The sequence below is a fragment of the Merops nubicus genome, unplaced genomic scaffold, assembly GCF_000691845.1.
Source record: "Merops nubicus isolate BGI_N331 unplaced genomic scaffold, ASM69184v1 scaffold3857, whole genome shotgun sequence".
Classification (NCBI taxonomy): domain Eukaryota; kingdom Metazoa; phylum Chordata; class Aves; order Coraciiformes; family Meropidae; genus Merops; species Merops nubicus.
The window spans coordinates 98,793-109,879 of record NW_008618165.1 but is presented as its reverse complement, the minus strand read 5'-3'; the positions used below and the strand labels follow the sequence as shown (position 1 = coordinate 109,879).

Below are 11,087 nucleotides of genomic sequence, written 5' to 3'. Positions count from 1 at the left end.
CCTCCTGAACTCTTTGCATTTTGCAATCACAGAGCTTATTTACAACTTTTCTCTTAAGTTTTTCCTTCCAAAGTCATTTGCACCATTTTCTAATCATGGCCATGCTTAACTGCAGGGCTCTTCCACCTGGCCAAGGGATCTGAAAGGACAACGAACTTAGACATGGAAGAAAGCTGCTGAACTGAGGAAAGAGATGTCACTCTTCCCTTCCTTCCCCGTACCCAAGAGGCAGTGAGCACAGTGTTTTCAGTAATTAAGAGCAAGGTTCTGATCATTCAGACTCTCTAACAATTGTGGGCCAGACTCTGCGGTCCCCGTGAGCAGCACACAGTTGGATTCGGCTCCTTCAATCCAGAACAACTTCCATTTCCCACGAGTGGCACGGAGGAGGAGTCCCACCTGCCCGCTGGAGGACAAGTGCAGGACATGGCTGATGCAGGGATCAGCTCTGACTTTCCTGCCAGTTTCTGGGAAAGGGAAATGATGGATGAAGGTAAAAGAAATGCTCTCTGCTGAGTATTTTCAGCCAGTTAGTGCACGTGTGACTGTTCAAGCAAACTCAGTTCCCCTTGTCAGAAATAAATAGTGAATCATGGGTTACAGGATAATCTCTCATTTTACATATACAATTTACTCATCCACAATTCATCCTACAATTAATAGATTTTTCTAACCTGCTACATGATCTAGCTGTGTGCAGCAGCTGAACAATTCATCCTAGAAGCATCTGTTTAGAAGTGGTTGAGAACACACTATCATCATGGCCTTTTAAAGTTTGTACAGTCATCTGAGAGCACCTTCTTTGCAAGCTTTGTGAGATGCATTAAAAGTACATGTAGCTATGTGTCTGTCCATATGCATGTAGCTTTTTTCAGTCCTGTTAAAATTCTGTCAAATGGATGTTTCTTTCATTAATTATTGATGCTACAGCTTATCTTTCGCACTGAAAACAATTATGACAGTACATCAGTAATGCCTTGGCAAGCTTCTTGCAAACGGAAACAGAATATACAATGCTATGAATGATATACAGGCAAGTAGAAAAAAAAATCTAAGGTATCCAACAAATCCTGCTGTTGTAGGCAACAACACATTATGCTGATGAGTACCTATACGTAAAAATAAACAATGTGAACCAAAATAATGGTGTGGAGAAAATAATGGTGTGGAGAAGCCTCAGTAGTGATTAAAAAGAATTTATTTTCCCTATGGCATAAACCCACTGGGTATGAAAGTATGAACCTGAGGTTTGTAGAAACAAGTTCATGCTGTTGAGTAGTATCTGTAACCAGGGAATAAACACAGGTGTAAATTACAGCCATGGATATCATCACTACTTATGATGGTCTCTTAAAAGAACTGAGTCAGTTTTCTCTTTTTCTTTTTTTTTTTTCTTCATAAAAAGTACAAATTATGATCCGGATTTGTACCAGGATTGTGTAGAATACCTCCACAAAATGTCTTTATTTTCCTTATGAAGCTCAAAACTAAATCTCTCATCCAGGCCCCAGTGGCATCACATGCCATCTCCCTTCCCATCCCCTCCCATGCTTTGAGAAATGTCCTTCAGCTTACTAAAATGCTCCAGTGCAGACCATTTTGCTGGGCTCCACCCTGACAGCACTGCCTTCCCCTTGCAGGTCTCTACTCCCTTTCCTTCCACCACTACAGATAGCAGCTGCTCTTTCCCTCAGGGCTTCCTCATCTCTCCTTATTCTGTCTGTCACCTACATATATACAGATGTTAGTCCATCCATAGGTACTTTGTCCTCTACATCAAACCTGGATTTTTCAAAGTCAGGTGTTGGCTAAAAGCTTGTATTCTGCAGGTGTCTCCTGCCCAAGGAATTAATTTTATTCCACTTATTTCATTGCACTGCATGGCCTTCTTCACCTTATCCACCAACCTTACATACTGCCCTAACGTGGCCTATGCCTCTGATCTGCCAATGGTGCTGCCACTTTTCAACTGCTCTTCACTGGATCTATAAATCAAGCAGAAAGCTGCAACATTTGTGTAAATGCTTTGTCTGAAGGTACCATTATGTCTCAGGAAGTTGCATGACAGCATACATTTTCTCAAAATGTCAAATGAAACATATTTGGAGCCATATTTTTGAAATGCCTCTCTTTGTTAATAGAGCAACAGACTTGCATGTCAAATACAAGGAAGGAGCAGATGGAGCAAAGAAGGGGTCTGCAAAAACTGAGATCAGGCTCCTGGTCCACAGATACTCTTGAGATCTATTTCTGCAAATTGTACTGACTGCTTCAGGGGTTTTGGATAAACCACCTAAGCCCTCAACAACATCAGAACAGTATAAGCTGATGCTGTGTGACAATCTTAAGGTGATGTTGTGAAGTATGAATACTTAACTCATGCAACATGTGAAAAAATATTTGCACTTAAACATAACTTCTGAAGGATTTAACCAACAATTTAAATGATTTTGACAAAGGTACACAAAGCTCTCTCAATGAATAAAGAAGCAAACCAATAATGTCAGGGCATCCTGTGCAAGGTGACTCGTGTTTGTCTGAATGTATAGGTAAGGCAAAATCCTCCATGAGTGGACAGGAGTGTTGCTTGGTGGCTCCAGGGAAAATGTTACTCCAGGTACAGACACAGATTAAGAAAAGCAGCTGAACAGGTTACAGTCATGGCTACACATGGCAAACAAGGCCAACGTCTTTGGCAGTCGTTTTACGCGTTATGAGCCTCAGAATACAATTTTAACACCTACTTTAAAAATGTCACTGTCTGTGCACTGGAATTTCTCCCCAAAATGTTAATGCCAAAGTCTGCTCTCAAACCTTGTTATAAATCAGAGAGATGACACTGTAGATTGGACCAATTTCCCCTCACTCCTTACCATCTTAACCTAAATATTTCTCTTTTTTGCCTTCTTGGCCAAGCCTGTGCCTCCACAGTTCTTGTAGGCTCCTTTCTGGCCACCGTGGCTCCTCCTGAAGCCATTCATCCCTGTTTCTCAGCTGCAGTCTCCCATATCCTCCCCGACACAAGTCAGGTCTGGTTGTTTCCATGGAGTGTTTCCCAGTGAGCTCAGCAAAGCAGATGGAAACAGCTGAGCACCAAATCATTAATTAATTCCCTGCTGAATCAGCATGGATGCAAATATGCAAAACTGATGCTCTTATTTCAGAATCAATTTTAATCAAAGCTCATCCCTCCCACCTCTGAACAAATACGGCTCCTGCACTAGGGTGAAGTGATTGAATCTCACAGAATTCTGGAGGCTGAGAAGCATGAAATGCTATGAGATGTTTTGTACACAGAAAAACAGAGATTCATTTTTAAAGGTTCACCATTTCTGAACTATACATATTACAGTATAAATAAAAATTCCAAAGACTCTATCAGCCTAATGTCATCACACAAAAATGACCATAACTTATCTAACTGAAGTCAGAAAGAAGAGAATTAAGGTAGGACACACAAAAAGCCTCTGATCCTTGCTCTTGGAGGAACACCAAGTCACTGATGAGCTCAACTTGGATTGTATGTTGTAGGTATGAAACTTCCACACATCTTTACACCTGGAGAGTCCTGAATCTACTTTTTAATTCTAAAAAAGATAACAGGTCATTTACATGTTAGATATTGTATTTTTAAAGAAAGGAAAGACAAGAACTGCTATTGAATACCTTTCTCCAATCAAAGTTCTTGGAAAACTTCAGCTTTGATGGCAGTTTGAAAACACTTTACCAGCATTGGGAAACTACCATAAGGCTTGATTTACTATTAGGCTGTGTCTGAATTATTTCAGGTTCATTTAATTCTCTGTTTAATATTCCATAAACTTTAAGGAGTACTTCACAATGAAATCTTTTTCCTCATAAGTCTTTCACTCTACTACACAAGAAGAAAAAGAGGAAGCATTTTGCTCAAACCCCATAGGTATGTTTAGGAGTTCATCAATCCCAAATTTTTAAATACCATGTAAACACTTTCCATCATATGAAGCAATATAAATGCAAATAGTGGGTTTAAATAACAGCATGAAAACCTGTCTCTGTAGTTAGTCTTGCTTTATTTTACATCGAGATTACTATTGAAGTACATCATTCCACAAAATAGACCTCCCCTTAAAATTATAATAAAATGGAAATTATTTTTGGTGGAAACTGTAATCTAGTCTCCAGCTGCCTGATCTTCACCTCATCTTCCCTAGCGCAAGTCTCTCATGGTTTTGAAAGGTGTAAACTACCCAGTTTACGCCATCTTCTTTATTTATGTATGAATGGCTTTCCAACACACAGAACAGTATGTGATCAGGCCCTAAGTGCTTCAAGCAAAATTCATTGACCAGATTATGCCTTGGATATTTTAAAAAAAAAATCAAAACTGCAAGCACAACAAAAATGATAGTGTTGGGTATTCTCCCCGAGTCGAAAAGTTGATACTTATCTCACTTCCACTTTAATATGTTTATATTAAATAATAAACATTAAAAAATGAAAGTGAGAATTATGTTCTATCGGCTTAGCAGATGACCCCAGGGTGGCCAGCAGCACTGGGAAGATGGAACAATCTTGAAAAACAAGGGAAGTCCGAAAGAAAAATAGTTAGGAACTCTCATACTAATGTCATTGTCCATCAAGTAAGAATGGAGTTTGAGAGTTAACCTTCATGCATTTGAACAGAGGAAGAAATGTATGGTCCTCCCTTGCCCTGTATTTGATATTATCTGGATTCTTACAATCTCTGGGCTGTACTATGGATTGCACAGACAATTCTTCTTACTGTTTCTGGATTTGCACCATTCATACTTGCGCAAAATGGCTGCAGAACAACATTAGTACATGCATGGGCCTCCCAGTGCCCACTGAGCATCCCCATCTTAGGTGCTACAGCATGAAAGTTCTTCCCACAAGAACTGTGCTCATCACCCATGACAGATATTTTTCAAAAGGTGGCACCTACTCATCACACTCATGTTTCAGAAATATCCCACTGTTCAAAGCAGCACCAAAAAAAGTATCCAGAAAAGATGAAGATGCACAGGAGAATACTGCCAGCTTTGCTCCTCTCATGTTTCTCAATTTAAACTGAGTGATAATTCTGCTGCAGCAGCCAAGATATTCATTCTCAGAGTAAAATCCCACTTGTGAGAAGGGCTGCTACAATTAATAATTCTTTAGAAGCACTAAGTAGAGGTAAGTGGCCTGAGACTCTATTCTCAGCGATGCCTGGTGGGAAGCTGCCGCCTTGGCCAACAGCGGGGGTTTGAGCTAGGAATCTCCAGAGCTATAAAAAACATGCAGGGACTGCCTGATGAGAGGGGCCTTTTTATAAAGGGTTATGAATTATTTTGGTTCAAAGGAAGCTCTTCCCACATGTCTAACAGCCACGGGGGGGGGTTGAAGCTTGAATGAGTTTGTGGGATAGTTACCCTCCTGAATGATGCCCTGGGGCTGAACTTTTGGTCCCACCAAACTGAAAACGTAAATTGCCACAGCTTGAACTAAGAAGCAATATTTTTAGCAAGGGACTGTAAAAAATCATAACCTCTGTGGACTGGTTCAGAAGGATCAATGTCCAAAAAATATTCTCACCAGCTGATTACTCCAGTAGCCTCTATCATGAGAGTGAACAACAAGTGAGAACGGGAGTGCCTTAAAGCTCTCTCATGCTGATTTAGTTGTAAATTAGGCTGTATCTGAGCCTTATTTAAAATAAACAATTTATGTAGCAAAAGAAAGTGCACAGAGAGCTACAAATGAAGCCTGAGTCTGCCGACACAAACAGGAGAAAGAGAATTGATCCATACCAATGGTGATCAATTTTCAAGGGAAACCGTTTTTGTAGGCCACCTATTCTTTTCTGACATTTTTTTTTCCAAAAGTGAGACTTTAATTTAGGCAGCAATACCACCAGGAGAAGAAATATCTTATGAAAAATCACAACTCATTCCGTTATCCTAGAGCTTGTCCTCATATATGAAGCAGCGTATGAAGCCTTTCAAGACTTTTCAATCCAAAACTGATACATAGATGAAAATTGGTTATTCATAAAAAAAGAGCATCTAATGCTTGTCTCCAGTAACTACTGTGTACTGGGGCAGGCTGGAAAAGTTCGGTGAGGTACTATTTACGGAGCATTACCTGAAATAAAATAGGATGCAAAAGCAGTCAAAAGAAGAGATGGCTAAGTGTGAAATTTTCTTTGTAGTCAGCTGGTGATCGACAGATGAGTCATGGCTAAAGGCTCGCTCAGGTTTCATCTCATCACCAGCTCTGAATCTTCTGAAACCATTTCCAGAGATTCAGTTTAGTCAGACGTGACTCAGTCATCATGCCACCTTCAGCAGCGCTACATGGGAGAATACAGGGCAGAATTTTCCTCTCCCCACTGCTTTTCTTTGTCACCTCTGCAACGTGAGGACACTGGCTGTGCTATTTCCATGCTGTGATGGAAGCACCTCGAGCTATTGGGCTGGTTGGCTTTGACACCTGGGCAGAGCTGGATAGAAAGCCATAATGGGAGCAGTGAAGCCAACAGGCAGCTCAGCAGCAGCAGCTGGTAGAGCCCTCCTCAAAACAGCAAGCCTCAGTGGTAGCATATCAGGAATAACTCAGAAGTGCCTAAACACTTCACTCTGGAGAGGTACGTCAATAGCAGCAGCAGCAGCATGGAGGTGCCTGTGCCAGTTCTGTCTTTTCAAACCCGTAACCTCCATTGCTGGACAGGACAAATGTGTGCATTAGGAAGCAAAGTTACTGAGCAGGAACCGTGGCTGCTTTGCAAAGCAATTATCAAATAAAACACAAACATACCCACATCTGTGGATTTTGTGGCCTGGAACGTTTTTGTTATTAAAATGCTCCTGCTCTGCAATCGCATCGGACTAGGAAAGCATGAAAAGCCCTTTCGTTTCTCTATGAGGGACATTTGTAACAAAGCCTGATTGCTTGCACTCCAGACTTCAGTCCTCCGACGAGGAAAAAGGAATTTCAGTACCTGTGTCCACTCTGGTCCTACTATGGTTTCCATGGGCTACACTGTTCCTGAGTGAAAATAATGTGGGATTTTCCCTCATTCTTCTCCTGTTCCCTCTGCCTAAGAGACAGACACTGCCTCAGCAGCACTCCCAGTCTCAGGTACTCATAAAAGCAACTCTCAAACTCTATGCCTGAACACCAGGCAATAGGTTGTGCTGCCTCTGCACTGCCTCTGCTCTGCCAGTGCTGCCTCCCACCACAAACAAGTGATTTCCACAGAGCTGTAGCCTCTTCTGACTTAGGCTGGACCTACTGTTGCACAGAGTTGTTCTGTCACACTACACTCAGAAGCTACAGCATCTGATGTGGACAACAAATGGACTAATGTTTGTTTATTTGTTTTGGTTTGGGTTTTTTGCTTTGATTTTTTCTTTTTTCTCCTAGTGCCCTGAGCTAGTACTCTAAATCAATGACTGGGAGCTCATGCACAGAGTTTGTACACAAGCAAATTCAATTACTAAAACAAAACAGCAGCACAAATCAACCCAAAATGGTAGTCTCAGAGACAAACTAAAAAGAATGCTTTCTTCCAGTTTTACATTTGAGTCCTTTCCAATCAACTTTCCTGCACAACATACATTTTGACAGTCATCAAACAATGGTGAAAGCTGCAAAGGGGGCTGCCTGGTTTTAGGCATTCTCCCTTTCTTTAAAAGTGTCACTCAGCCCCAAATCACATGACATTTTAAATACTGCCCAGGATTAGAAACTTTCCCTTTCTGAATGGAAACACATTCCATGGAAGCCTGAAGCCTCAACAAAATGGCAAAATCAATATTTTCATTGAACTCCCACAGAGCAGTGTTTCTGGATGGCTCTGAGCCAACCTTACTGTGCAATATGACCTCCAGTGTGGGAGCCTCTCCCAGAACATCCAGGCCCTGAGCCCCAGCTCTAAAGCAAGAAGCAAGCAACTGACAAGCAGTTGTTATTTCCATCAGATTCAATTACCTTCAAGACCCACCAAAGCTGGAAGCTACTACTCCTTGAAGAGGTCAGAGTCAAGGTTGCAGAGCTTTCAGGTGCTGTCTTCCATAGCAAGTATGTTAAAAACTCTGGCATGACCACCTGCCCTGCCATGTCCATGGAGGTCTGTACAGCATGGCACATGGTGGGCATGATCCGGAACCACAGAAACAATTTTCCTGCTTCAGGGTTGTGATGTCTGGAAGCCCTGGTAAACTTTGTCCAAAGTAGATCTGCTAGATGTATTTTCATTCAGCTGCTTATCCTGAAAGCACTAAGACCTCTTACCTCTCTGAGCAACTCCCTCTGCTTTGCATTTGCCAGGGTTTCCCAAATCAAAAATTCAGATTTGACATCCTACATCCACCTGCATTTTCTGTCTACATCTTATTTCAAAGGAAGATTCTGATCAGCTTTACCTAATGTTTCTGTCTTCTCCTGTTGTATGCTGGCACAGCTTCTCTGAAGGCACTGAACCCACTAATTGCAATAAAGCTCTGTTGACTTCACCAGCTAAGGCCTGGAGACAAAATGTTTTCTATGCAGAATGGGAACATACCTCCCTATTTATCCTATGTCATTTGGACAGCAAATACTCAGAATCAGTACGAACACATGAGTTTCTATAAAGCATACAGTGTTCCCTTTCACACCTGAGACTCCAAGGTGCAAAGTAACATACTCTTCTTCCAGCTCCAGTGTGCTGAATTTGTATCCTAATTTCATCCGTTCTGCATAAACCAGCAGAAAAGTCAGAACGGTCCATGATATTGGCACAGGGTGAAAAGAAAAGGCTGCAAGTCAAAAGTGAGTAAAAAAAGGTTGAGATATGGTACGATCAGATCAGGGATATAAAAATGGCATGACCTGGGTGTGAAACCCCCTCATTTTCATTAGTTAAGGTACTCACGTTTCTTTTGACAATATGAACCAACCGATCTCAGGACGGACAAGCAGTCAGGCAGGGGGTGTTATCTGGCCCATTAAAAAGTCTTGTACTGAATTACGTAAATCATTTAAACGGATGAGATTCACCAGCTGGTTTCCATTGGGAGAACTGAATGCATACATCTGCATTACCTGCTTGCAGCTAAAATTTTCTCCATTACTTTCTGCTGTGATACTCTCTTCCATCTCCTTTTTTTGTTACTGCAACTATTTATTTTTCCAGGAAATGGAATCCATTTTTGCTGCTATCTTAGTCCTAAGCAGTGCTGCCAAGTCTGCTGAGAATTTGGTTTCATAATATAGTGGATAAAAATGAGTTTATTGGTTCAAAAATAATTTCACAGATATGAGTGTCAATAATTACATATAGTCCTGCATTACATTTACTACAGCAGACAGAATCATTAGGATCAAAAATAGAGCTTGAAATTACTTTTATTATACTGCTATTTAATAAACAGGTAGTAGATTTGTCATTGTGAACTCTTCTGATTTATAGCTGATAGAAAAAACAGTCTTAACAAAACTGAATGAGAAAGTCTCACTGGAGCACATTAGCCAAAAAAGATGTTCTATTCAAACTGACATGGCTTGCTAACATCATATAGTGCTGAATACCTTGAATTTTTCTTCCCAAGAGGGGAAAAAAAGAAAAAGGTATTCACTGGAGGAAGTAATGCTCCAGACAAGGAAATAGGCTGGAGTGTAATCAGCACAGATCATGCCAACACTGTGCTTCACAAAACAATATGAATGTTTCTCTAGCTATCACTGTCTGCTGGTCTTAAACAGTAGCAGCTGATGGTGCCACACACAGTGGTTCAGCTATGTTGACCAATTAATTAGCATGGCAGAACTAATCCTTTATCTATTGTCTCCCATTCTAAATGCATCTACTCTAACTGAAGTGAGAAAAAGTATGCTTGGATCCTGGATTCCCTTATGTAGGTACTTAAAATCAGTTAAATTATATTTGATTTAGACAAATAAATGCCTTTGTAGATACCAGCTTTTATTTTCAAGCTAGCTGCACTCCCATTATTTTCTTCTTCTTACAGTTACTTGTCATACAGATCATACTCTGTTTTTTGTATGCCTGAATATATTCTTCTGTATAAGTTCTTGAATATAAAAATGCCAAAGTTTGTCCACAAAAGGTGATGTTTTTATGCAAGTTTTTATTTTGTACAGTTGTTTTTTTTTGTAATAAAAGGGAGACTATATATAGGTTAAAGAATCCTACCCTGTTGGCTTCAAACTTTGAGCGATCGTTGTTTGCCTTTGCTGTCTTTTCTGCAAGTTTCTTCTGCCTTTGAGGGCCTTTCCCAAAGAAAATGTAGTTGACAAAGGCGTATTCAAGTAAGGCCAAGAAGACAAATACAAAGCAGCCCATCAGATACATGTCAATGGCTTTAACATATGGGATTTTAGGCAAAGTCTCTCGCAGGTGAGTGTTGATTGTTGTCATAGTCAGCACAGTTGTAATTCCTACACAAAGAAATAAAAGAGCACGTATCTTAAAACTCCACACATATCAAGCTTCAATTTTATTTTCCTTTTTGGTAAATTTGCCTTGTCAGCATGAAGAAACTTAAAAATTTGTAAAAGATATCTTGCAAGTGACATCACTGCAAATGAACTCCAAGTTAAAGCCTGATGAATTATTATTCTGTTACAATATGTCCTTCCTATGACTGGGGGAACACCTAGCAAGGGGGTCTGGCACCACTGCCGTGAGTTAACACAGCTTCATGGAAGGTGTGGTCCTCCAGCACTGTGCTGCTCACAATGCAAAGGGTTTTTAAAAGCAAGAAAGGTAGTCAGGGGTCTGGGTAGATAAAACCATGTGCACATATTAAGGCAGAGTGTTTGTATAGATGGTGAAACTTGTCATGCAGTTTTAAATTTCTAAGAGTTAAGCAGTTGGTAGAAGAGTCCTGTAGGTCCCCTGTAGTAGACAGAGACAGGCACCTTTCTAGAGCAGTTCATCACATCTGTTTTACCCACCTATTTCAGGAAAGGGCAGTACAGAAGAGGCGCTGAGATGACTCGTTTAGAGCAGTAGTCTATTTTTTACATAGAAACAAGTGAGATGAGCAGTGAGAGGCAGATGGGTGTGAGCACTTGTGGAAAGAAAAAGCCAAGGAGGA

General features: G+C 40.7%; 1 protein-coding gene across 2 annotated transcripts in view; it reads right to left on the bottom strand.

Annotated features, from left to right (window-relative positions):
• LOC103775874 (gamma-aminobutyric acid receptor subunit beta-3) overlaps positions 1-11,087 on the bottom strand; it is a 33,261-nt gene that overhangs the window by 1,652 nt on the left and 20,522 nt on the right. For both annotated transcript variants that reach the window (XM_008943347.1, XM_008943348.1), the window contains one exon: positions 10,181-10,425. In XM_008943347.1, the coding sequence (XP_008941595.1) occupies positions 10,181-10,425 (245 nt within the window). The remainder of the gene's footprint in view (positions 1-10,180; positions 10,426-11,087) is intronic.